The sequence below is a fragment of the Ips typographus genome, linkage group LG10 (assembly GCF_016097725.1).
Source record: "Ips typographus isolate SLU linkage group LG10, UJ_Ityp_2.0, whole genome shotgun sequence".
Classification (NCBI taxonomy): domain Eukaryota; kingdom Metazoa; phylum Arthropoda; class Insecta; order Coleoptera; family Curculionidae; genus Ips; species Ips typographus.
Genome location: NC_138431.1, coordinates 3835804 through 3863104, shown reverse-complemented (window position 1 = coordinate 3863104; position 27301 = coordinate 3835804). Strand labels below are relative to the sequence as shown.

At 36.3% G+C, this 27301-nt stretch overlaps 2 protein-coding genes across 15 annotated transcripts in view; both read left to right on the top strand.

Annotated features, from left to right (window-relative positions):
* Positions 1 to 20377, top strand: part of trc (Serine/threonine-protein kinase tricornered) — a 79756-nt gene extending 59379 nt beyond the window's left edge. For 6 of the 8 annotated variants that reach the window (XM_081988745.1, XM_081988743.1, XM_081988738.1 and 3 more), the window contains 6 exons: positions 1378 to 1494; positions 1729 to 1944; positions 4152 to 4459; positions 7796 to 8105; positions 11535 to 11722; positions 11791 to 20377. In XM_081988745.1, the coding sequence (XP_081844871.1) occupies positions 1378 to 1494; positions 1729 to 1944; positions 4152 to 4459; positions 7796 to 8105; positions 11535 to 11722; positions 11791 to 11906 (1255 nt within the window). In that variant the 3' untranslated portion in view covers positions 11907 to 20377. The remainder of the gene's footprint in view (positions 1 to 1377; positions 1495 to 1728; positions 1945 to 4151; positions 4460 to 7795; positions 8106 to 11534; positions 11723 to 11790) is intronic. The other 2 variants (XR_014179574.1, XM_081988739.1) reach the window with 2 other exon arrangements.
* Positions 20378 to 23343: 2966 nt separating this feature from the next.
* Abl (tyrosine-protein kinase Abl) overlaps positions 23344 to 27301 on the top strand; it is a 59452-nt gene continuing 55494 nt past the window's right edge. For 4 of the 7 annotated variants that reach the window (XM_081988718.1, XM_081988722.1, XM_081988723.1 and 1 more), the window contains exon 1: positions 23345 to 23753. In XM_081988718.1, the coding sequence (XP_081844844.1) occupies positions 23624 to 23753 (130 nt within the window). In that variant the 5' untranslated portion in view covers positions 23345 to 23623. Of the gene's footprint in view, positions 23754 to 27301 lie in introns of all 7 variants that reach the window. The other 3 variants (XM_081988720.1, XM_081988719.1, XM_081988724.1) reach the window with 2 other exon arrangements.

The window sequence follows — 27301 nt, the reverse complement described above, 5'->3', positions numbered from 1 at the left end:
GTCAAAATTCGGCCTGGAAGTCTTGAAATTTGTCTTAAAGACGTGAAAATTGACTTGAGAGACAAACTTTAAGTTTTCAAGCTAATTTGTATGGTTTTTGGGTCTGTTTTTCAGTTTTCGATTAATTTGTAGATCAAAAAGCTTGAAAATTGACTTTAAAACTGTTTTTTAAGATCTTCAAGTCAGTTTTCATGGATTTGAAGTCAAAAATCGGACTGGAAGTCTTGAAATTTGTCTTAAAGACTTGAAACTTGACTTGAGAGACAAACTTTAAGCTTTCAAGCTAATTTGTATGGTTTTTGGGTCTGTTTTTCAGTTTTCGATTAATTTGTAGGTCAAAAAGCTTGAAAATTGACTTTAAAACTGTTTTGTAAGCTTTTCAAGTCAGTTTTCATGGGTTTGAAGTCAAAATTCGGACTGGAAGTCTTGAAATTTGTCTTAAAGACGTGAAAATTGACTTGAAAGACAAACTTTAAGTTTTCAAGCTAATTTGTATGGTTTTTGGATCTGTTTTTCGGTTTTCGATTAATTTTTGGGTCAAAAACCTTGAAAATTGACTTTAAAACTGTTTTTTAAGCTTTTCAAGTCAGTTTTCATGGATTTGAAGTCAAAATTCGGACTGAAAGTTATGAAATTTGTCTTAAAGACAAGAAAATTGACTTGAGAGACAAACTTTAAGTTTTCAAGCTAATTTGTATGGTTTTTGGGTCTGTTTTTCGGTTTTCGATTAATTTTTAGGTCAAAAACCTTGAAAATTGGCTTTAAAACCTTTTTTTAAGCTTTTCAAGTCAATTTTCATGGGTTTGAAGTCAATATTCGGACTGGAAGTCTTGAAATTTGTCTTAAAGACTTGAAACTTCACTTGAGAGACAAACTTTAAGTTTTCAAGCTAATTTGTATGGTTTTTGGGTCTGTTTTTCGGTTTTCGATTAATTTTTAGGTCAAAAAGCTTGAAAATTGACTTTAAAACTGTTTCTTAAGCTTTTCAAGTCAGTTTCCATGGATTTGAAGTCAAAATTCGGCCTGGAAGTCTTGAAATTTGTCTTAAAGACGTGAAAATTGACTTGAGAGACAAACTTTAAGTTTTCAAGCTAATTTGTATGGTTTTTGGGTCTGTTTTTCAGTTTTCGATTAATTTGTAGGTCAAAAAGCTTGAAAATTGACTTCAAAACTGTTTTTTAAGATTTTCAAGTCAGTTTTCATGGATTTGAAGTCAATATTCGGTCTGGAAGTCTTGATCTTTGTCCCAAAGACTTGTAAATCGTTTTTGAAGCTTTTTAAGTCAATTTTCAGGGTTTTAAAGTATTTTCATCATTTCCAAGTCAATTTTAATATAATTTAAGCAAAAAATAATAATTTTTTTAAATTTTTTTCCAGATTAGCAAAATTAGAAGAATCCCTTAAAGACGATAGCCTTTCGGAAGAACAAAAGCACGAGAAACGGTTACAACATGCACAAAAAGAAACAGAGTTCCTTAGACTGAAACGTTCCAGGTAAGTGCAATTGCTCAATGAAAAAAATCCCTTTAAAACAGGTTTTTACTTGTCAATTTGACAGTTTTTGACAAAAAACGAGTATAAACTCGATTTTTTGACCCGTCAAATGACAGGCTGTGAAATGTCAAAAAAAAAATCGAGTTTATACTAGTTTTCTGGTAAATTGGGGATTTAGTAGGTTTCACGCTATTTTCTGTTATTTTTTTGGTTTTAATTGACCAATTTTTTTAGACTTGGTGTGGAAGACTTCGAACCCCTCAAAGTGATAGGCCGAGGAGCGTTCGGTGAAGTTCGGCTGGTGCAGAAAAAGGACACCGGTCACGTGTACGCAATGAAAATCCTCCGGAAGGCGGACATGTTGGAGAAGGAGCAGGTGGCGCACGTGCGGGCGGAACGAGACATTTTAGTCGAGGCCGACCACCAATGGGTGGTCAAAATGTATTATAGGTAAGTTACCAACCTTGAAAAACGCAAATACAAACGATTTTGGCGAAATATTGGAAAAAATATCTGTCTGAACAGTGCGGAAGATTGTCAAAATCATCTGTCATTGTTTGACACTTTTAACACGTTTCTGAGCGTCATTTGATAATTTTGGTGTAGTAATCAGGCTTAGACAATCTATTTTGACAACCTGAAAGCAATAAGAAGGCTTCGAACATACATTTTGACTAATCTAAGACTTTCTGGCACTCCTAAACACTTTTAAAGCACTAAGAATGCTTCTAGGACACTGTGAAAGCAATAAACAAGCTTACAACATCAATTTTGACTGTTTGAAGACAATAAGAAGGTTTCTAGCCTACATTTTGGCTAATCTAAGACTTTCTGCCATTCTTGGACCATTCTAAAGCACTAAGAATGCTTCTAGGACACTGTGAAGGCAGTATACAAGCTTACAATATCAATTTTGACTATCTGAGGGCAATAAGAAGGCTTCTAACATACATTATGCCTAATCTAAGACTCTGTGCCATCACTAGACCATTCTAAAGCACTAAGAATGCTTCTAAGACACTATGAAAGCAGTAAACAAGCTTACAACATAAAGTTTGACTGTTTGAAGACAATAAGAAGGCTTCCAGCCTACATTTTGACTAATCTAAGACTCTATGCCATCACTGGACCATTCTGAAGCACTAAGAATGCTTCTAAGACACTGTGAAGGCAGTAAACAAGCTTACAACATCAATTTTGACTGTTTGAAGACAATAAGAAGGTTTCTAGCCTACATTTTGGCTAATCTAAGACTTTCTGCCATTCTTGGACCATTCTAAAGCACTAAGAATGCTTCTAGGACACTGTGAAGGCAGTAAACAAGCTTACAACATAAAGTTTGACTGTTTGAAGACAATAAGAAGGCTTCTAGCCTACATTTTGACTAATCTAAGACTCTATGCCATCACTGGACCATTCTAAAGCACTAAGAATGCTTCCAAGACACTGTGAGGACAGTAAACAAGCTTACAACCTCAATTTTGACTGTTTGAAGACAATAAGAAGGCTTCTAGCCTACATTTACTGTCCTCACAGTGTCTTGGAAGCATTCTTAGTGCTTTAGAATGGTCCAGTGATGGCATAGAGTCTTAGATTAGTCAAAATGTATGTTAGAAGCCTTCTTATTGTCTTCAAACAGTCAAAATTGAAGTTGTAAGCTTGTTTACTGCCTTCACAGTGTCTTAGAAGCATTCTTAGCGTTTCAGAATTGTCCAAGAATGGCATAGAGTCTCAGATTAGGCATAATTTATGTTAGAAGCCTTCTTATTGTCTTAAAACAGTCAAAATTGATGTTGTAAGCTTGTTTACTGTCCTCACAGTGTCTTCGAAGCATTCTTAGTGCTTCAGAATTGTCCAAGTATGGCATAGAGTCTTAGATTAGTCAAAATGTAGGCTAGAAGCCTTCTTATTGTCTTCAAACAGTCAAAATTGATGTTGTAAGCTTGTTTACTGTCCTCACAGTGTCTTGGAAGCATTCTTAGTGCTTTAGAATGGTCCAGTGATGGCATAGAGTCTTAGATTAGTCAAAATGTATGTTAGAAGCCTTCTTATTGTCTTCAAACAGTCGAAATTGAAGTTGTAAGCTTGTTTACTGTCCTCACAGTGTCTTGGAAGCATTCTTAGTGCTTTAGAAGTGTCTGGGAATGGCATAGAGTTTTAGCTTAGTCAAAATGTATGTTAGAAGCCTTCTTATTGTCTTCAAATAGTCAAAATTGATGTAGTAAGCTTATTTACTGCCCTAAAATTGTCTTACAATTTCAGAATTGCCAATAAAAATACTCACAAGTGTCGTACATTAGTCAAATGTTGTCAGAAGCTTTCTTAAGCCAAAAAGTAGTTATTAGTAGCCTTCAGGTTGTCAATTGTGTCTTAATATTGTCAAACATGACACTGACAGTTTTTGACAGTGTTCAGACGATTCCACTGATGGAATGTGACAGCTGTTCTGAGGTGGTACGTTTGACAGTTCAGTCAGATCATAGCACAAGGGTTATTAAAATTCATTCCATAGAAGTATAAAGTGAAGCTTACTGCTGTGTCGTACACGTTGTCAGTTGTCACTTACGGCATAAAAGTGACAGCTGGCAAATGACAGTGACATTTGAGTTTCTCTTTTTCTCGCTCTAGTAAGTGAATCGAACAAAACCTTTTTGCAGTTTTCAAGACCCGATCAACCTCTACCTAATCATGGAATTCTTGCCTGGAGGCGACATGATGACGCTCCTGATGAAGAAAGACACGCTGTCGGAAGAATGCACGCAATTCTACATTGCCGAGACGGCTTTGGCGATCGATTCGATACACAAATTGGGATTCATTCATCGGGACATCAAACCGGACAATTTACTGTTGGACGCCAAAGGCCACCTAAAACTGTCCGATTTCGGGCTGTGCACCGGTTTGAAAAAGTCGCACCGGACCGATTTCTATCGGGATCTGAGTCAGGCGAAACCCTCCGATTTCAGTGAGTATTTTGCGGAAAACAATACTTTTTCCCACTTTCGCCAAGAGTGCGCGTGACAAGGAGTTTTTATACTTGTTTGCGTCACGCTACAGCTGTCATAACTGTCAAAATTAGCCTCATTAAAGTATAAAACGCATGTTTTGGTTGGATACCTTTAGAAGTTACAAAAAATGTATTTTCTACCTCGATGAAGCTAAATTTGACAGTTCTGACGTTGAGCAACATTTTTATATTTTGCTTGCGTCATATGAGAGCTGTCATAACTGTCAAAATTAGCCTAATTGAGGTATAAAACACTTTTTCTGGCTGGATACCTTTAGAAGTGCCACTAAACACAAAAAATGTATTTTACACCTCCATGAAGCTAAATTTGACAGTTTTGACATTGAGCAACATTTTTATATTTTGCTTGCGTCACGTGACAGCTGTCATAACTGTCAAAATTAGCCTCATTGAGGTATAAAAAACTTTTTCTGTCTGGATACCTTTAGAAGTGCCACTAAACACAAAAAATGTATTTTACACCTCCATGAAGCTAAATTTGACAGTTTTGACATTGAGCAACATTTTTATATTTTGCTTGCGTCATATGAGAGCTGTCATAACTGTCAAAATTAGCCTCATTGAGGTATAAAACACTTTTTCTTACTGGATACCTTTAGAAGTGCTACTAAACACAAAAAATATATTTTACACCTCCATGAAGCTAAATTTGACAGTTTTGAAGTTAAGCAACATTTTTATATTTTTCTTACGTCATATGAGAGCTGTCATAACTGTCAAAATTAGCCTCATTGAGGTATAAAACACTTTTTCTGTCTGGATGCCTTTACAAGTGCCACTAAACACAAAAAATGTATTTTATACCTCCATGAAGCTAAATTTGACAGTTCTGACGTTAAGCAACATTTTTATATTTTGCTTGCGTCACGTGACAGCTGTCATAACTGTCAAAATTCACTCACCAGTGACCTGAAGGTGTAAAATGCCAAATAAATGTATTTTCTTGAATAATTGCTCTGTAAGTGGTGTTTAGTACTCCATGGAGCCAAATATGACAGTTGTGACGTTAAAGAACACTTTAATACTTTTATTAAGTCGTGTGACGGCTGTCATAACTGTCAAAATTAGCCTCATTGAGGTATAAAACACTTTTTCTGTCTGGATACCTTTAGAAGTGCCACTAAACACAAAAAACGTATTTTATACCTCCATGAAGCTAAATTTGACAGTTCTGACGTTAAGCAACATTTTTATATGTTGCTTGCGTCATATGAGAGCTGTCATAACTGTCAAAATTAGCCTCATTGAGGTATAAAACACTTTTTCTGTGTGGATACCTTTACAAGTGCCACTAAACACAAAAAATGTATTTTCTACCTCCATGAAGCTAAATTTGACAGTTTTGACATTGAGCAACATTTTTATATTTTGCTTGCGTCATATGAGAGCTGTCATAACTGTCAAAATTAGCCTCATCGAGGTATAAAACACTTTTTTTGGCTGGATACCTTTAGAAGTGCTACTAAACACAAAAAATATATTTTACACCTCCATGAAGCTAAATTTGACAGTTCTGACGTTGAGCAACATTTTTATATTTTTCATACGTCATTTTAGAGCTGTCATAACTGTCAAAATTAGCCTCATTGAGGTATAAAACACTATTTCTGTCTGGATACCTTTAGAAGTGCCACTAAACACAAAAAAAAATATTTTACACCTCCATGAAGCTAAATTTGACAGTTTTGACGTTGAGCCACATTTTTATATTTTGCTTGCGTCATATGAGAGCTGTCATAACTGTCAAAATTAGCCTCATTGAGGTATAAAACACTTTTTCTGACTGGATACCTTTAGAAGTGCTACTAAACACAAAAAATATATTTTCTACCTCCATGAAGCTAAATTTGACAGTTTTGACGTTAAGCAACATTTTTATATTTTGCTTGCGTCACGTGACAGCTGTCATAACTGTCAAAATTCACTCACCAGTGACCTGAAGGTGTAAAATGCCAAATAAATGTATTTTCTTGAATAATTGCTCTGTAAGTGGTGTTTACTGCTCCATGGAGTTCAATTTGACAGTTCTGACATTAAGGAACACTTTAATACTTTTCTTACGTCACGTGATACCTGTCATAACTGTCAAAACTTATTTACCAGTGACCTGAAAGTATAAAATTCCAAATAGAAGTGTTTCTTTGAGGAATTACACTGTAAGTTGTGTTTACTGCTCCATGTAGTCAAATTTGTCAGTTCTGACGTTAAAGAACACCTTAATACTTTATTTTACGTCACGTGACAGCTGTCACAATTGTCAAAACTCACTTATCAGTGACATGAAAGTATAAACTGTCAAATAGATGGTTTTCTTTGAAGAATTGCACTGCAAGTGGTGTTTACTGCTCAATGAAGCCAAATATGACAGTTGTGACGTTAGGGAACACTTTAATATTGTGTTTGCGTCACGTGACAGCTGTCATAACTGTCAAAATTAGCCTCGTTGAGGTGTAAAACGCATTTTTTGGCCGGATGTGTCACTAAACACAAAACATGCACTTTATACCGTTATGAAGCTAATTTTGACAGTTTACACGTAAAATTGACAATTTAAGGAGTGTCGACTGGGTGGGAACTTGGTTGACTGAATTATGGGCTACATTTTGACGTTTGAACGATCCTTCTAGCTGTCATAGTAACCAAGTTGGGAGCTGTCAAATTGTGATATCTTCACAATATTTCTAGTACAACTACACTGTTATATTTCCCGGTCAATATCTCGGTTATTTGTAATTTTTGAAAGAAAATTGTATTCAAGTAAAAGAAAGCGAAAATTATGGGCTACATTTTGACGTTTGAACGATCCTTCTAGCTGTCATAGTACCCACGTTAGGAGCTGTCAAATTGTGATATCTTCAATATTTGTAGTACAGTTACACTGTTGCATTTCATGTCAAATATCTCGGTTATTTGTAATTTTTCAAAGAAAATTGTATTCAAGTAAAAGAAAGCCAAAATGATGGGCTACATTTTGACGTTTGAACGATTCTTCTAGCTGTCATAGTAACCAAGTTAGGAGCTGTCAAATTGTGATATCTTCAATATTTCTGGTACAGTTACACTGTTGCATTTCATGTCAAATATCTCGGTTATTTATAATTTTTGAAAGAAAACTGTATTCAAGTAAAAGAAACAGAAAATGATGGGCTACATTTTGACGTTTGAACGATCCTTCTAGCTGTCATAGTAACCAAGTTGGGAGCTGTCAAATTTTGACATCTCTCTGTCGGCAAAAAATCGACATTTTGACTGATTCAAACTGTCATTTCATAGTAATTACGTCATCGCCGATGGACTCGAAGAGGCGGGCGGAAAGTTGGAAGAAGAACAGACGAGCATTGGCGTACAGCACGGTGGGCACGCCCGATTATATCGCTCCCGAGGTGTTCCTTCAGACTGGTTACGGTCCTGCGTGCGACTGGTGGTCGCTCGGAGTGATTATGTACGAGATGCTGATCGGGTATCCGCCATTTTGTTCCGAAAATCCGCAGGACACTTACCGGAAGGTGATGAATTGGCGGGAGACGCTCGTGTTTCCGGCCGAAGTCCCCATTTCGGAAGAGGCCAAGGACACCATCATTAAGTGAGTTTTTTCGCTTTTTTTAGCGTCTACTTTAGTGGGTGGGACGTTGTGAACATTTTTGATTTCTTGCAAAATTTTCGTAACTCTAACCGTTTCCGAGATATTCGACTTTTTTTGAAAATTGCCTCAACATTTTGAAAATTCCGTATCTCCGCTATTTTTTGGGTTTCAGCGACCGGAAAAAGCTCAAAATGTTTGTCTTGAACTGCTCTTTCGGCTCGTGCTAACCGCCGCATGATTGAACATATACAGGGTGTTCAAAAAACAGTTATAAATTTGAAATATTTACAATATAAACAATCACCCTGAACACAGGCAATAGATGGACATTTTAGGTTAGGTACAGACACTGTTGCCAAATTTGGTTGCCTAGCAAAAAATGGAATACTTAAAATTCGACGCGTGAGAGCATTTTCAAGAATTTTAACCTCAAGTCTAGCCATCGAAGCTTTGTTCATTTGAAAGTCACAGTTTGAAAGGACATTCACAGACAAAATCACTTGTAAAACCCACTTGGAGTGAGAAAATTACAGTTTTAAGCACATTTTTGGAATCCTCATTAAATTTCCTATCCAACAGTGTGAAAAACATTACAAAATTTGGTACAGTCAGGGAGAAAAGCGGTGTCAAAGTTTGACCTGCCAGAAACACCGTTTGAAAAAACAGTCACAGACAAAATCACTTGTAAAACCCATTTGGAGTGAGAAAATGACAGTTTTAGGCACATTTTTGGAATCCCCATTAAATTTCCTATCCAACAGTGTAAAAAACATTACAAAATTTGGTACAGTCAGGGAGAAAAGCGGTGTCAAAGATTGACCTGCCAGAAACACAGTTTGAAAGGGCAGTCACAGACAAAATCACTTGTAAAACCTACTTGGAGTGAGAAAATGACTGTTTTAAGCACATTTTTGGAATCCTCATTAAATTTCCTGTGAAAAAAAAACAGTGTGAAAAACATTACAAAATTTGGTACAGTCAGGGAGAAAAGCTGTGTCAAAGTTTGACCTGCCAGAAGCACCGTTTGAAAAAACAGTCACAGACAAAATCACTTGTAAAACCCACTTGGAGTGAGAAAATTACAGTTTTAGGCACATTTTTGGAATCCCCATTAAATTTCCTATCCAACAGTGTAAAAAACATTACAAAATTTGGTACAGTCAGGGAGAAAAGCGGTGTCAAAGATTGACCTGCCAGAAACACAGTTTGAAAGGGCAGTCACAGACAAAATCACTTGTAAAACCCACTTGGAATGAGAAAATGACTGTTTTAAGTACATTTTTGGAATCCTCGTTAAATTTCCTATCCAACAGTGTGAAAAAACATTACAAAATTTGGTACAGTCCGGGAGAAAAACGGTGTCAAATTTGACCTGCCAGAAACGCAGTTTGAAAGGACAGTCACAGACAAAATCACTTGTAAAACCCACTTGGAGTGAGAAAATTACTGTTTTAAGGACATTTTTGGAATCCCCATTAAGTTTCCTATCCAACAGTGTGAAAAAACATTACAAAATTTGGTACAGTCAGGGAGAAAAACGGTGTCAAAGTTTGACCTGCCAGAAACGTAGTTTGAAAGGACAGTCACAGACAAAATCACCTGTAAAACCCACTTGGAATGAGAAAATGACTGTTTTAAGCACATTTTTGGAATCCTCATTAAATTTCCTATCCAACAGTGTAAAAAAACATTACAAAATTTGGTACAGTCAGGGAGAAAAACGGTGTCAAAGTTTGACCTGCCAGAAACGTAGTTTGAAAGGACAGTCACAGACAAAATCACTTATAAAACCCACTTGGAATGAGAAAATTATAGTTTTAGGCACATTTTTGGAATTCTCATTAAATTTCCTATCGAACAGTACAAAAAAACATTACAAAATTTGGTACAGTTAAGGAGAAAAGCGGTGTCAAAGTTTGATCTGCTAGAAACACAGTTTGAAAGAACAGTCACAGACAAAATCACTTGTAAAACCCACTTGGAATCAGAAAATGACTGTTTTAAGCACATTTTTGGAATCCTCATTAAATTTCCTATCCAACAGTGTAAAAAAAACATTACAAAGTTTAGTACAGTCAGTGAGAAAAGCGGTTGCAAAGTTTGACTTGCCAGAAACGCAGTTTGAAACGAGTCACACACAAAATCACTTGTAAAACCCACTTGGAGTGAGAAAATTACAGTTTTAGGCACATTTTTGGAATCCTCATTAAATTTCCTATCCAACAGTGTAAAAAAACATTACAAAACTTAGTACAGTCAGGGAGAAAGCGGTGTCAAAGTTTGACGTGCCAGAAACACAGTTTGAAAGAACAGTGACAGACAAAATCACTTGTAAAACCCACTTGGAATCAGAAAATTACTGTTTTAAGCACATTTTTGGAATCCTCATTGAATTTTCTATCCAACAGTGTGAAAAAACATTACAAAATTTGGTACAGTTAGTGAGAAAAGCTGTGTCAAAGTTTGACCTGCCAGAAACGTAGTTTGAAAGGACAGTCACGGACAAAATCACTTGTAAAACCCACTTGGAGTGAGAAAATGACTGTTTTAAGTACATTTTTGGAATCCCCATTAAATTTCCTATCCAACAGTGTGAAAAAACATTACAAAATTTGGTACAGTCAGGGGGAAAAGCGGTGTCAAAGTTTGACCTGCCAGAAACACAGTTTGAAAGGGCAGTCACAGACAAAATCACTTGTAAAACCTACTTAGAATGAGAAAATGACTGTTTTAAGTACATTTTTGGAATCCTCATTAAATTTCCTATCCAACAGTGTGAAAAAACATTACAAAATTTGGTACAGTCAGGGAGAAAAACGGTGTCAAAGTTTGACCTGCCAGAAACACAGTTTGAAAGAACAGTCACAGACAAAATCACTTGGAAAACCCACTTGGAGTGAGAAAATGACAGTTTTCATCACATTTTTGGAATCCTCATTAAATTTCCTATTCAACAGCGTGAGAAAACATTACAAAACTTGGTACAGTCAGTGTGAAAGTGTCTCTATAAAAGCATAAAAATTGATTTGGAGGCTAAAAACTTGTCATTTTAGTTAGTTTCTGACGTTTTCTAGTCAAATTGACAGCCTTCACTCATGAAAATAGTCAGTTAAGTCAGTTTTCCAGGTTTTTTTACTTAAGAGGACTGAAAATTCAGTCAAAAAACAGAAAAGTGACGTGGAGGCTTAAAATCTCTGTTTTAAGTTAGTTTTCATGATTTCAGTGCATTTTTCCAAAAAATCGCCAATAACTCGATTATTTGAAACATTCCGTATAAACACATCAGATGATCGTAGGTAGCCAATGAATGGGGCTATCACGTGACGTTGAGCGGGCGCTGCCAAGTTGCCCCGTTTGGCCGCTAGAGGGCGTCAAACTCGACTATCATATTTCGGAACATTTTTAAACCAAATTGACGGGAAATTTCAGGTTCTGTTGCGAGTCGGACCGACGATTGGGCTCGCAAAAGGGCCTGGACGACCTAAAAATCATTCCGTTTTACCGCGGAGTCGATTGGGAGCACATCAGGGAACGACCGGCCGCCATTCCGGTCGAAGTACGATCGATCGACGACACGTCCAACTTTGACGATTTCCCCGACGTCAAACTGGAGATTCGTAAGTCGCAACTTGATTCGCTACGTTTTGTTTTTGAGGTTAGGTTTGATTGGTTTACGTCATTTCAGCAGCAGCGCCCCTACCGCAGGACGGCGAAATCAACTACAAGGACTGGGTGTTTATTAATTACACGTTTAAACGGTTCGAGGGGTTGACGCAACGGGGAACGCCCAAAAAAAATTGATTTCCTCCCGCTATTTTTAAAAAATCTTATTAGATTAACGATTATTGTAATTAGCGATCCCACCCTGTATATAATATACACGGTGGTCCATTACGAATCGCCCAATCCATTATGGAAAAACCGTAACGAATCGATGGGGACAGTTTGTAGAAAATATCAACTGAAACCGTTATTTTAAATGAAACACCCAGTATATGGTTGCTTTTTCGGACTTTAGTCACGTGACAGTGATTGTTTTGACAGTTGTCACGTGACACCCTGGTAAATAACGTCCTAGTGTCTTATGACATCTGTCAAATACGTCAAAACAATTAAGAAAAACCCTTTGGCAAGCTCATCAAGACAATAGGCAAATTAATGCAGTTTTACAGCAAAAATACTAGTCTGACAGCTTTGTTGCTGTTAATTTGACATTAGTCACGTGACTGTCTGCTTAAATGACGTTCGGGGGTCACGCGACAACTGTCAACTACGTCACAACTGTCAAAGTTTGCCTGGAAAGCTCCAAGCAACTAAGTCACTGTCTAATACAGTTCCAGAGCTAAAAATGTATTTTCCAGTCTTGTAATGATTGTTTTGACAGTTGTCACGTGACACCCTGGTAAATGGCGTCTTGATATTTTATGACATCTGTCAAATACGTCAAAATAGTAAAAAACAACCTTTAGGCAAGCTCATTAAGACAATAGGCAAGTTCTTGCAGTTTTACAGCCAAAATACTAGTCTGACAGCTTTGTTGCTGTCAATTGGACACTAGTCACGTGACAGTCTGTTTAAAAGACGTTCTGGAGTCACGCGACAACTGTCAACTACGTCACAACTGTCAAAGTTTGCCTGAAAAGCTCCAAGCAACTAAATCACCTTCTAATACAGTTCCAGAGCCAAAAATGTATTTTCCAGGCTTGTAATGATTGTTTTGACAGTTGTCACGTGACGCCCTGGTAAATGACGTCCTATTACTTTATGACATCTGTCAAATACGTCAAAACAGTAAAAAACAACCTTTAGGCAAGCTCATCAAGACAATAGGCAAGTTCTTCCTGTTTTACAGCAAAAATACTAGTCTGACAGCTTTGTTGCTGTTAAATCGACACTAGTCACGTGACAGTCTGCTTAAATGACGTTCGGGGGTCACGCGACAACTGTCAACTACGTCACAACTGTCAAAGTTTGCCTGAAAAGCTCCAAGCAACTAAGTCACTGTCTAATACAGTTCCAGAGCTAAAAATGTATTTTCCAGTCTTGTAATGATTGTTTTGACAGTTGTCACGTGACACCCTGGTAAATGGCGTCTTGATATTTTATGACATCTGTCAAATACGTCAAAATAGTAAAAAACAACCTTTAGGCAAGCTCATCAAGACAATAGGCAAGTTCTTGCTGTTTTACAGCCAAAATACTAGTCTGACAGCTTTGTTGCTGTTAATTTGACATTAGTCACGTGACAGTCTGCTTAAATGACGTTCGGGGGTCACGCGACAACTGTCAACTACGTCACAACTGTCAAAGTTTGCCTGAAAAGCTCCAAGCAACTAAGTCACTGTCTAATACAGTTCCAGAGCCAAAAATGTGTTTTCCAGTCCTGTAATGATTGTTTTGACAGTTGTCACGTGACACCCTGGTAAATGGCGTCTTGATATTTTATGACATCTGTCAAATACGTCAAAATAGTAAAAAACAACCTTTAGGCAAGCTCATTAAGACAATAGGCAAGTTCTTGCAGTTTTACAGCCAAAATACTAGTCTGACAGCTTTGTTGCTGTCAATTGGACACTAGTCACGTGACAGTCTGTTTAAAAGACGTTCTGGAGTCACGCGACAACTGTCAACTACGTCACAACTGTCAAAGTTTGCCTGAAAAGCTCCAAGCAACTAAATCACCTTCTAATACAGTTCCAGAGCCAAAAATGTATTTTCCAGGCTTGTAATGATTGTTTTGACAGTTGTCACGTGACGCCCTGGTAAATGACGTCCTATTACTTTATGACATCTGTCAAATACGTCAAAACAGTAAAAAACAACCTTTAGGCAAGCTCATCAAGACAATAGGCAAGTTCTTCCTGTTTTACAGCAAAAATACTAGTCTGACAGCTTTGTTGCTGTTAAATCGACACTAGTCACGTGACAGTCTGCTTAAATGACGTTCGGGGGTCACGCGACAACTGTCAACTACGTCACAACTGTCAAAGTTTGCCTGAAAAGCTCCAAGCAACTAAGTCACTGTCTAATACAGTTCCAGAGCTAAAAATGTATTTTCCAGTCTTGTAATGATTGTTTTGACAGTTGTCACGTGACACCCTGGTAAATGGCGTCTTGATATTTTATGACATCTGTCAAATACGTCAAAATAGTAAAAAACAACCTTTAGGCAAGCTCATCAAGACAATAGGCAAGTTCTTGCTGTTTTACAGCCAAAATACTAGTCTGACAGCTTTGTTGCTGTTAATTTGACATTAGTCACGTGACAGTCTGCTTAAATGACGTTCGGGGGTCACGCGACAACTGTCAACTACGTCACAACTGTCAAAGTTTGCCTGAAAAGCTCCAAGCAACTAAGTCACTGTCTAATACAGTTCCAGAGCCAAAAATGTGTTTTCCAGTCCTGTAATGATTGTTTTGACAGTTGTCACGTGACACCCTGGTAAATGGCGTCTTGATATTTTATGACATCTGTCAAATACGTCAAAATAGTAAAAAACAACCTTTAGGCAAGCTCATTAAGACAATAGGCAAGTTCTTGCAGTTTTACAGCCAAAATACTAGTCTGACAGCTTTGTTGCTGTCAATTGGACACTAGTCACGTGACAGTCTGTTTAAAAGACGTTCTGGAGTCACGCGACAACTGTCAACTACGTCACAACTGTCAAAGTTTGCCTGAAAAGCTCCAAGCAACTAAATCACCTTCTAATACAGTTCCAGAGCCAAAAATGTATTTTCCAGGCTTGTAATGATTGTTTTGACAGTTGTCACGTGACGCCCTGGTAAATGACGTCCTATTACTTTATGACATCTGTCAAATACGTCAAAACAGTCAAAAAAAACCTTTAGGCAAGCTCATCAAGACAATAGGCAAGTTCTTGCTGTTTTACAGCCAAAATACTAGTCTGACAGCTTTGTTGCTGTTAATTGGACACTAGTCACGTGACAGTCTGTTTAAATGACGTTCTGGGGTCACGCGACAACTGTCAACTACGTCACAACTGTCAAAGTTTGCCTGGAAAGTTCAAATACAGTGCCAGAGTCAAAAATGTTTTTTTCAGTCTTCTAATGACCGTTTTGACAGTTGTCACGTGACACCCCGGTAAATGACATCATATTTTTTCAAAAACGTCAAAACAGTAAAATGCGGTTGCCCTATAATGGCGGTTCGTGGTGGTCCACCCTGTATTGTACACACTATACAGGGTGGGCGTAATGGAAAAATCAACGGCTGCAATTTATTTCGTTTAAATTGTCGCGCCCGATTTAAAGCCGTTGATTTTTTTTTGTTTTGGCCGAGTTGTGTAAACCGGGTTGTATATGGATGTGTACAGGGTGTCCCATTAAAAAAAAATCCAAATAACAAAAAAAACAAAGAACACTCGAATGGTGAGTAAAGTTGGTGCAATTGGCGTGAAAAATTGTCCCTTCACATCAACCACCCTGTATCTACTTTGGTTTGAATTACTTATATACAGGGTGGAATTTTCGAATTGTTCCGTTAAATAAGAGGAACTTCAAAGTGCTGTCAGAATGACAGTTTCTTATTTAGGGCCGTCAGTTTTGGCTCAATTGACTAGTGGCCTTCCGAGGTTATGCACAATTTTTTCCTCTTCAAATTGGAGAAAATACAGGGTGGTTAATAATAAAATTCCGTTTTCTCTATTTAGGTCGTAACGTTTGGCACAGTTGACTAGTGGCCTTCCGAGGTTGTGTCCTAATTTTTTCAAAAATTTCCCCGGTCCAATGTGAAGAAATACAGGGTGGTTAATAATTATCAGTAGAGTATTTTCAAATTATTGTTCTGAAAATTTCAATTTATTCCAAATCCCATTACTGCAGTCATTTTTGGCGCAGTTGACTAGTGGCCTTCTGAGATTACGTTCAATATATTTCTTGTCAAACGTTGAATACTGGATTAACTGTAGAATGGACCTTTTGGTCCAGTTGACTAGTGTCCTTACGAGGCTTTTTTCACTCATAAAATGCACCTAACCTTATTTTGTATTAAAACGCTTTTCTTTCAAAAATGAGGAGTTTAAGACAGTTTGAGAACCACTGGTGACACTCTGAGGGTTCCTTGTAATCTAAAATGTTAAAAAACAGTTTGAGAACCACTGATTTGTCACTCATTTCACTCATAAAATGCAATTAATCTTATTTGGTATTAAAACTCTTTTCTTTCCAAATTGAGGGGTTTAAGACAGTTTGAGAACCACTGGTGACACTCTGAGGGTTCCTTGTAATCTAAAATGTTAAAAAACAGTTTGAGAACCACTGATTTGTCACTCATTTCACTCATAAAATGCAATTAATCTTATTTGGTATTAAAACTCTTTTCTTTCCAAATTGAGGGGTTTAAGACAGTTTGAGAACCACTGGTGACACTCTGAGGGTTCTCTCTAAGCAAAAATGTCAAAAAACAGTTTAAAAACCACTGATTTCTCACTCATTTCACTCAAAAAATGCAATTAATCTTATTTTGCATTAAAACGCTTTTTTTTTTCCAAAATGAGGAGTTTAAGACAGTTTTAGAACCACTGGTGACACTCTGAGGGTTCTCTCTAAGCAAAAATGTCAAAAAACAGTTTGAGAACCACAGATTTATCACTCAAAAAATGCAATTAACCTTGTTTGGTATTAAAACGCTTTTTTTTCCCAAAATGAGGGGTTTAAGACAGTTTTAGAACCACTGGTGACACTCTAAGGGTTTTTTGTAATTTAAAATGTTCAAAAACAGTTTGAGAACCATTGATTTCTCACTCATTTCACTCATAAAATTCAATTAACCTCGTTTGGTATTAAAACGCTTTTTTTTCCCAAAATGAGGGGTTCAAGACAGTTTGAGAACCACTGGTGACACTCTGAGGGTTCTCTGTAAGCAAAAATGTCAAAAAACAGTTTGAGAATTACTGATTTCTCACTCATTTCACTCAAAAAATGCAATTAACCTTGTTTGGTATTAAAACGCTTTTCTTTCAAAAATGAGGGTTTAAAACAGTTTGAGAACCACTGATGACACTCTGAGGGTTCTTTGTAATCTAAAATGTTGAAAAACAGTTTGAGAACCACTGATTTCTCACTCATTTCACTCAAAAAATGCAATTAACCTTGTTTGGTATTTAAACGCTTTTTTTTCCCAAAATGAGGGGTTTAAGACAGTTTGAGAACCACTGGTGACACTCTGAGGGTTCTCTCTAAGCAAAAATGTCAAAAAACAGTTTGAGAACCACTGATTTCTCACTCATTTCACTCAAAAAATGCAATTAACCTTATTTTGCATTAAAATGCTTTTCTTTCAAAATTGAGGGATTTAAGATAGTTTGAGAACCACTGGTGACACTCTGAGGGTTCTTTGTAATTTAAAATGTTAAAAAACAGTTTGAGAACCACTGATTTCTCACTCATATCACTCAAAAAATGCAATTAATCTTATTTTGTAATCAAACTTTTTTCTTCCAAAAATAAGGGGTTTTAAGACAGTTTGAGAACCACTGGTGACACTCTGAGGGTTCTCTCTAAGCAAAAATGTCAAAAAACAGTTTGAGAACCACTGATTTCTCACTCATTTCACTCAAAAAATGCAATTAACCTTATTTTGCATTAAAATGCTTTTCTTTCAAAATTGAGGGATTTAAGATAGTTTGAGAACCACTGGTGACACTCTGAGGGTTCTTTGTAATTTAAAATGTTAAAAAACAGTTTGAGAACCACTGATTTCTCACTCATATCACTCAAAAAATGCAATTAATCTTATTTTGTAATCAAACTTTTTTCTTCCAAAAATAAGGGGTTTTAAGACAGTTTGAGAACCACTGGTGACACTCTGATGGTTCTTTGTAATCTAAAATGTTAAAAAACAGTTTGAGAACCACTATTTTTCACTCAAAAAATGCAATTAACCTTGTTTGGTATTTAAATGCTTTTTTTTCCCAAAATGAGGGGTTTAAGACAGTTTGAGAACCACTGGTGACACTCTGAGGGTTTTCTCTAAGAAAAATGTCAAAAAACAGTTTGAGAACCACTATTTTTCACTCATTTTACTCAAAAAATTTAATTAACCTTGTTTGGTATTAAAACGCTTTTTTTTCCCAAAATGAGGGGTTTGAGACAGTTTGAGAACCACTGGTGACACTCTGTGGGTTCTTTGTAATCCAAAATGTTAAAAAACAGTTTGAGAACCACTGATTTCTCACTCATTTTACTCAAAAAAGGCAACTAACCTTATTTTGTATTAAAACGCTATTCTTCCGAAAATGAGGAGTTTAAGAAAGTTTGAGAACCACTGGTGACACTTTGACGGTTCTTTGTAATCTAAAATGTTAAAAAACAGTTTGAGAACCACTGATTTCTCACTCATTTTACTCAAAAAATACAGTTAACCTTATTTTGTATTAAAACGCTTTTCTTCCCAAAATGAGGGGTTTAAGACAGTTTGAGAACCACTGGTGGCACTCTGAGGGTTCTTTGTAATCTAAAATGTTGAAAAACAGTTTGAGAACCACTGATTTCTCACTCATTTCACTCAAAAAATGCACTTAACCTTATTTTGTAATCAAGCTCTTTTCTTTCAAAAATAAGGGGTTTTAAGACAGTTTGAGAACCACTTGTGGCACTCTGAGGGTTCTTTCTAAGCAAAAATCTCAAAAAACAGTTTGAGAACCACTGATTTCTTACTCATTTCACTTAAAAAATGCAATTAACCTTATTTTGCATTAAAACGCTTTTCTTCCTAAAATGAGGGGTTTAAAACAGTTTGAGAACCACTGGTGACACTCTGTGGGTTCTTTGTAATCTAAAATGTCAAAAAACAGTTTAAAAACCACTGATTTCTTACTCATTTCACTCAAAAAATGCACTTAACCTTATTTTGTATTAAAACGCTTTTCTTTCAAAAATGAGGGTTTAAAACAGTTTGAAAACCACTGATGACACTCTGAGGCTTCTCTCTAAGCAAAAATGTCAAAAAACAGTTTGAAAACCACTGATATTTCACTCACAGAATATTTTGAGTCAAAATTTTGCAAAAACAGAATTCCCCCTAAAGGGGACACCAGTCCAGTTGACTAGTGTCCTTCCCAAATTACGTTCGTATTTTTTTTTTTTTTTTGACAAAATACAGGATAAACATATTGGAGACCAGTTGACTAACGCCCTTCCGGAGCAAGTAAATACAGGGCGTCCCAATTAAAAGACAAAACACCAGACAAGCGAAAAAAAAAATTGATTTTTTTTCAGCTTTTGCAGCCACTTACTCGACTAATTTAGGACACCCGGTACATGATAAGAAGAAGAAAAAAAAAAAAAAAAGTACAAAAAAAATTGTTGAGAAAAAAAAAAAATTTTAAAAACGGTCGTTTGCGCATCGTTCACCTGTATATTAAGCTGCGCATAGCGTTTTCCATGTTAACGGCCGTTATTTTAGCATTGTTTCACCCTGTATACAAGGTATAGTTCAACCCCCCCCCCCACCCCCCTCACGCATTGCAAACGACCCTCGGGAGGTTATTTTGTGAATGTTGATTCGTTTTATTGTTACAAAGTGATACTTTTTTTATAATTTTAATTTTTTTTTAAAAAAATAATTAGGTAAACCGGTAAGCGAGACCAGTAAAAGGTCAGTTTTAAGGGTTCGAGTTAAGTTTAACCCGGAGGTTATTGTGACAGCTGTCAGAACTGTCAAATTTCAACTGTCAACCAGTGAGTCAGTTTACGTGTGACAGCTGTCACAGAACTGTCACAATTCATATGGAGGTCTGAAGTGAAGACGGTTTTTTTGCTGCAAATGACGTAATTGAATGTTGCGACTATACGGGGTGTCCCAATTACGCACGTATGGGGATCTTAGGTTATGTTTCGCCCTGTATAACACGTTAGGAAAATTTACTTTATTGTGACGTTTTTTTTTTTTTCAAAAATTATTATTTATTTCAATTTTTTTTTAAATTTACCGAATTTCCGTCCAACTAACAGGATTTTGATTGAAATTGTCTTGTTTCCTATAAAATTATACAAATACAGTAAAAACTAAAGTAAAATAGGATGACGTCATTCAATTCTACTTTGATTTTTGCTATTTCTAGGCCGTATATAGCTCTCTATATTTAAGCTGTCATTGGTCGAAAAATTTGACAGATTTGGTGTTTTTTTTGACATTTTATCAGACTTAATAATATTGGTCTCGCTAACTATAGAACTGTGTAAATACTATATTTACTTCCATGAATCGTGTAAAACCTAAAAATTATAGAATAAAAATTATGTGCTTAAAATGCGGTTTTTTTTTTGTCCTCCCTGTATATGTTGATCCCGTATACGATAACCGAAAATCCCGTTTTGTCCCGAATGAGGCAGTAAAAGCAAAATCTGGAAAAAGGTATAAATGGAGTTACAGGGTGGACAAAAAAAATGTTGTTGCTGAAAAAAAGTGTGAATTTTTTTTTGCTTTTTGGACGCCCTGTATATAGTAAAACAGTGTTTAAGGCAAAAATTGTGGTTTCTGGGTGAAAACTCACCTACGCCACTGGGATTTTGTGGAGTTAAGTCAGAAATTCACTATTTTAGCCACAAACCAGTGGCGTACTTGGAAAACATTTCAAAAAATAGGAAAAATAAGGATTTTCTCCAAAAGCTGTATTTAATAATAAATAAACTTAATTTATGACAATTCTTGCAAAATATCCGATTTTGTGTCACGAGAACAGAAATGCAAGAAGGTAAATTTTTAGCTGTTCCTAATACAAGTTTCTTTCTCCAATTGTCAAGAAAACTGCGTTTACCTCCTGCGCTTTCTGTTTCTTTTTCCAGAGGCTCTTGAACTATCCCAGAAGCTTCTAAAAACCATCTAGAACAGTTTAAATCTCCTCAAAACCGCCTAGAAGCTTCCAGAAATATTCAAAACTATCCAGAAGCTTCCATCAGATGCTCTTGAAATAGCTTAGAAGCTTCTAAAAGCTCCTAGAACAGTTAAGAGCTTCCAAATCCTCTTAAAACCGCATAGAGGCTTCCAAATATGTCGCTTAAACGGTCTAGAAACTTCCAGAGGCTATTTAAATTACCTAGAAGTTTTTAGCCTCTAGAACAGTTTCCAAATCGTCTTGAAACAGCCTAAAAGCTTCCAGAAACTTTGAAATCTATCCAAATCCTTTTGAATTAGCCTAGAAGCTTCTAAAAGCTCCCAGAAGCTTTCAAAACTATCTAGAAGTTTCCGGATGCTCTTGAAACCGCCTAGAAGCTTTCAAAAGTTTCTACAACAGTCTAAAATCTTGCAGAAGCATTGAAAGCTTAACTATAGAAGCTTCCAGAGGCTCTAGAATAGCCTTGAAACTTATCAAAGCTTCTAGAACAGTTTAGAGGTTTTAAAATGTTCATAAAACAGCACATAAGCTTACAGATGTTCTTAAAACAGCCTCAAAGCTTGTAAAAGCCTATAGAAGCTTCCAAAATTTTCTAAAACAGTCTAGAAGAGCTTCCAGATGTTCTTGAAATAACCTAGAAGCTTATAAGAGCTTCTAAAAGCTTCTAGAACAGTTTAGAACCTTCTAAATCCTCCTGAAACCGCCTTAGAAGCTTTCAAACGTTTTGAAAAAAGTCTAGAAACTTCCAGAAACTTATAGATGCTCTCGAAACAGCCTAGAAGCTCTTAAAAGTGTCCAGAACAGTTTCGAAGCTTCCAAATACTCATGAAACCGTCCAAAAGCTTTCAAAACTGTCCAGAAGCTTCCAGATATTCTAGAAGCGTCTAGAAGCTTTTAGAGATTAGTTTAAAAGCTTCCAAATGTTCCTAAAACAGCGCAGAAAAATGTCAATATTGCAACATCGCAAAAATGTGTAAAGTAAATTAGGAAAACGATCAGTTTGACAACGTTGCTGACATGTAAATATTTATCATTTATCATTTATTTTAGCGGCAGCTGGAAGAATGTCAATTTGACAGCATATGTCAGAAATTTGTTATTAAATTAGGAAAATAGTGAATTTGGCAACGTTGCTGAAATGCGAATGCCGATTACTTTCAGTCAATTTTCAAACGTCAAAATGTTGGAATTGAGTCGAAAAACTTGAAATACCACTTGAAAACCGAATTTCAAGAGTTTACGTGCATTTACCTTTTCAAATGGTTTTTATAGCTAAAGTAGGATTTTCTGTCAAATTTTGATAGGTGTGACGTATTTGACAGTTAACTAGAGACAATTCTGTCAAAATTGCAACGCAACTGTCAAAATCCACGCCGTAAAGCTATGAAGTGTACATTTTTAGCAGTGTTAACCTCTTCCAGATGGTTTTAACAGTTACAGGTTACAGGAGGTTTTTCTGTCAAATTTTGATAGGAGTGACGTTTTTGACAGTTGACTAGAGACAATTCCGAATGCGTTCTAACAAAATTGCATCGCAACTGTCAAAATCCAAGCCGTAAAGCTTTAAAGAGTACATTTAGCAGTGTTATTACCTTTTCAAATGGTTTTTATAGCTAAAGTAGGATTTTCTGTCAAATTTTGATAGTTGTGACGTACTCGACAGTTAACTAGAGACAATTCTGTGAAAATTGTGAAAATGTAACTGTCAAAATAACCGAGTTATGTACTGTTGAGAGGGAAAGTGTCAAATTTCTGCACTAGACTATTTTTTTGTTAAATAATTCAGTTATTTGCATTGTTTCTCTAGAAACTGTATAGGGTGGTTAAAAAAGGGTTTTAAGGGCTACAAATTGATATATTGAATCACCCTGTAACTGTCAAAATAACCGAGAGTTAAGGGCTGTCAAAGTGGAAACTGTTAAATTAAGTTCACACTGTATTTACTATTAAAATAGCTCGAGTTTTGATATTTTTACAATAGACATTATATAGAGTGGTCAAAAGAGGGATTCAGGAGCTTTAAATTCATATATATGTAGTACCACCCTGTAACTGTCAAATTAAAACCATCAGTTTCCGGTCAAATCCCTGAGATTTATTTCAATCAGTCTTTATTACTAAGTTTGATAATACTTCCACTACAGTCACTATACAGAGTGCACAAAAAAAACTGATTTTAACCTGTTTCGGTGATTACCTCATCCCTAGTCCTAAATAAGCGAAACGCCCATTTCTAGTTCAGCCTTAGGCAAATTACAGTGTGCTTCTTTACCGACTTGACAGACCAGACAAGTGGATCCCCCTGACGGGCAACGTCAAACCAACAAAAATCGAACAGTGCATGAAAATGCACACAACAGACAAAGAAAGCACGATACGATCGTTCGCGCAGCGAACAAAGACAGAGCAACAGTTTCAAGATGGCGGAATTGAATTGTCAGTAGGGGTCTGCGAACAACAAAAACCTTCTGAATCCTGTTTATTTGTAGAATTTCCTAAACAAATAAAATGAATTGTTAGTCGGGACGATCGCGGTGGTGCGGGAAAATGCAGTTTACGGCACTTTTCATTGATTTTTCCCCGGTTTGCTGAGTTATTGTCGCTATAGCGAGTGTTGAAATTTGGGGCTGGTTGGAGGACAATAGGGTATGTGTGCAGGCCATGGGGGCCCAAAATACCAAAGAACGGACCCTGCCCGCTGGTAATCATTCGGCCAGAACGGCTAGGAACAGGCCTAGGCCCGTGAAAGATGGACGACAAATTGTCTCCAATATTTTCACTGAACATAGCGGTAAGTACGATTTGTTTCCTAATTTGGTGCTCATTAAACGTACATTTGTCCTTTATAAGGGTCATTGTTGTGGCAATTCATTAAATAGTGTTAATTGATTTTAAATTTCTACACTCATCACCCCCAAAATTGCAAACACTCTCCTGGGAGAGAAACCAGCCTTTAGAACAACAGAAATTGACCCTGACACTGTTTTTTTTGTGCTTAAATTACTAATCTCATTTGATTTGTATTATTAGCCTTATGTTTACTAATTTCCTAGCTAATTTTGAAGAGGAAATCAGTGTAGTATCCTTCAACACTCGCTGAGTTGGTTTTCACCACTACTGAACCTCAATCGAGATTAGAATGTGATTGGTTAAGTGCAAAGTAACCCAGTCTAAACAATAACACTTGTCCAAGTCAGGTTTAGACTTGATTTTAGCCAGTTTAGGGGAAAAACAGTTAAATAATGTCAAAAGTTGTCACTGTGCAACTGGAACATGTAAACTGTCAAAAATCAGTTTTATAAGTGTCACTTGCAACTGTCAAAATAATTCCCAAAATACAAAAGACTACCAAAATTGTTTTTTGTTAGGCTAGATCAGGGTTGTCAACTCGATTTCCCCCAGTGCAGTTTCTTTTATGCTGACAGGTGTCCTCATTTGACATCTAACTTGGTTACTATGACAGCTAGAAGGTTTATTCAAACGTCAAAATGTAGCTCATAATTTTGGCTTTCTTTTATCTGAATACAGTTTTCTTAAAAAAACTACAAATAACCGAGATATTGACCAGGAAATACAACAGTGTAGTTGTACTAGAAATATTGTGAAGGTGTCACAGTTTGACATCTCCTAACTTGGTTACTATGACAGCTGGACGGTTGGTTCAAACGTCAAAATGTAGCCTAAAACTTCAACTTTCTTTTGTCAAGACAGAATTTTTTTGAAAAAAACCACTAAAAACTGAGAAAATCCTCTATTTTCTGGGAAACATCCCTAATTTGGCAATCCTGAACTAAATTGAGATTAGAATGATAGATTAGGTTGGCAAAACAGTAAGTGACAATTTCAACTTTCAACTGTCAAAAATCAGTTTTATTAATGTCAAAAGTGTCACTTGTAAGTGTTAAAATCTAGAAAACCAAGAGGGCTATGCTGAAACTGTCCAGATTCTCTTCTCAACTTGGTTTTCATTTGACAGAAATTGTTTTTGACAGTTTCGGTGGTAGTTGTCTGTCAAGGCTTCAGGTCACATGACACACGACCATTGAAATGTCAAAACTGTCACTTGCAAGTGTCATAATCCACAAAACCGAGAGGGCTGTGCCAAAACTGTCCAAATTTCCTCCCTACCAGCTTGGAAATTCATTTAGGATTTTTTTAGTTGTTTTTGACAGTTTTGGTGGTCACATGACAACTGTCACGTATACCGCACTTGATATAATAGGTTAAGTGGGATTTTTTCTTCAATTTTGGTGGTTTTTGGGTTTAAAAAAATGTCCAACTTTAACGCCCTCTAGTGGCCAAACTGTACAACTTAAAAACCAAAGTGGGTATACCTTGAGAAAGACCATTTAATTGGCTATCCATGGACGTATAAAAATATATACAGAGTGTGTCAAATAAGAGTAATTTAAGTTTGAATCACCCAGTGTACCAAAAATACACAGAAAAATGTGCAACTTTAACTCTCTCTAGTGGCAAAACTGTTTCACTCACAAACCAAAGTTTATATACCGTTGGGAAGCTCATTTCATTGGCTATCCATGGACGTATAAAAATATATACAGAGTGAGTCAAATAAGTGAGTAATTTAAGTTTGAATCACCCAGTGTACCAAAAATACACAGAAAAATGTGTTCAACTTTAACTCTCTCTGGTGGCAAAACTGTTTAACTCACAAACCAAAACTTATATACCGTTGGGAAGCTCATTTCAATGGCTATCCATGGACGTATAAAAATATATACAGAGTGTGTCAAATAAGTGAGTAATTTAAGTTTGAATCACCCAGTGTACCAAAAATACACAGAAAAATATGTTCAACTTTAACTTTCTCTGGTGGCAAAACTGTTTAACTCACAAACCAAAGTTTATATACCGTTGGGAAGCACTTTTCATTGGCTATCCATGGACGTATAAAAATATATACAGAGTGTTTCAAATAAGTGAGTAATTTAAGTTTGTTTGACCCAGTGTACCAAAAATACACAGAAAAATGTGTTCAACTTTAACTTTCTCTAGTGGCAAAACTGTTTAACTCACAAACCAAAGTTTATATACCGTTGGAGAGCTCATTTCATTGGCTATCCATGGACGTATAAAAATATATACAGAGTGTTTCAAATAAGTGAGTAATTTAAGTTTGTTTGACCCAGTGTACCAAAAGTGTACAAAAAAATTTGTTAAACTTTAACGCCCTCTAGCGCCCAAACTGTCCAACCCACAAACCGAAGTGTGTATACTTTTAGAAAGCTCAATTCATTGGCTATCCATTGAGGTATAAAAGTTTATACAGGATGTCTCAAATAAGCCAGATATTTAGGTTTGAATATAATGTGACAAAAAGAAAAAAATAGCAAAATATAGCAAAAGGGGGTGTTTAAGTGAGTAACTTGCAGAAAGAGGGAAAAGTAAATAACCGAGAAATTCGACCGGATAAGGGCGGTTTTCGACAAAAATCGAGGGTGTTTTCAGCCCTTAAGGATCTAGCAGAAGGTCACGGGTCTGACTGATCCCTTCTTTATTTTTTTTTTGTACCTTAAATCATCCCTGTCTGGCCTGAAAGTATTAGATGTATGGCAAAAATCAAAATAGTTTGCGATGACGTAATCCGCAATTTTCAGGCAAGCCCTTCATGTTTTGAGTGAGCTATAGAGGGCGGTTTAAAGAGAATTTAACGGCCTACACGATGGTAAAAAAATCAACTCCATAACTGTCAAAATAACCGAGTTACGGGCTGTCAAAGTTAAGCTAGCACATGTTTGAGGGTGATTTTACTCTTGACACTTTAAGTCAAAATAATTCGCTTATTTGACAACTTTGCTACTAGAACTATACAAGGTGATTTAAAGAGAATTTCACGGCCTACACGATGGTAAAAAAATCAACTCCATAACTGTCAAAATAACCGAGTGACGGGCTGTCAAAGTTAAGCTAGCACATGTTTGAGGGTGATTTTACTCTTGAGACTTTAACTGAAAGTAACTCAGTTATTTGACAACTTTGCTACTAGAACTATACAAGGTGATTTAAAGAGAATTTCACGGCCTACACGATGGTAAAAAAATCAACTCCATAACTGTCAAAATAACCGAGTGACGGGCTGTCAAAGTTAAGCTAGCACATGTTTGAGGGTGATTTTACTCTTGACACTTTAAGTCAAAATAATTCGCTTATTTGACAACTTTGCTACTAGAACTATACAAGGTGATTTAAAGAGAATTTCACGGCCTACACGATGGTAAAAAAATCAACTCCATAACTGTCAAAATAACCGAGTGACGGGCTGTCAAAGTTAAGCTAGCACATGTTTGAGGGTGATTTTACTCTTGACACTTTAAG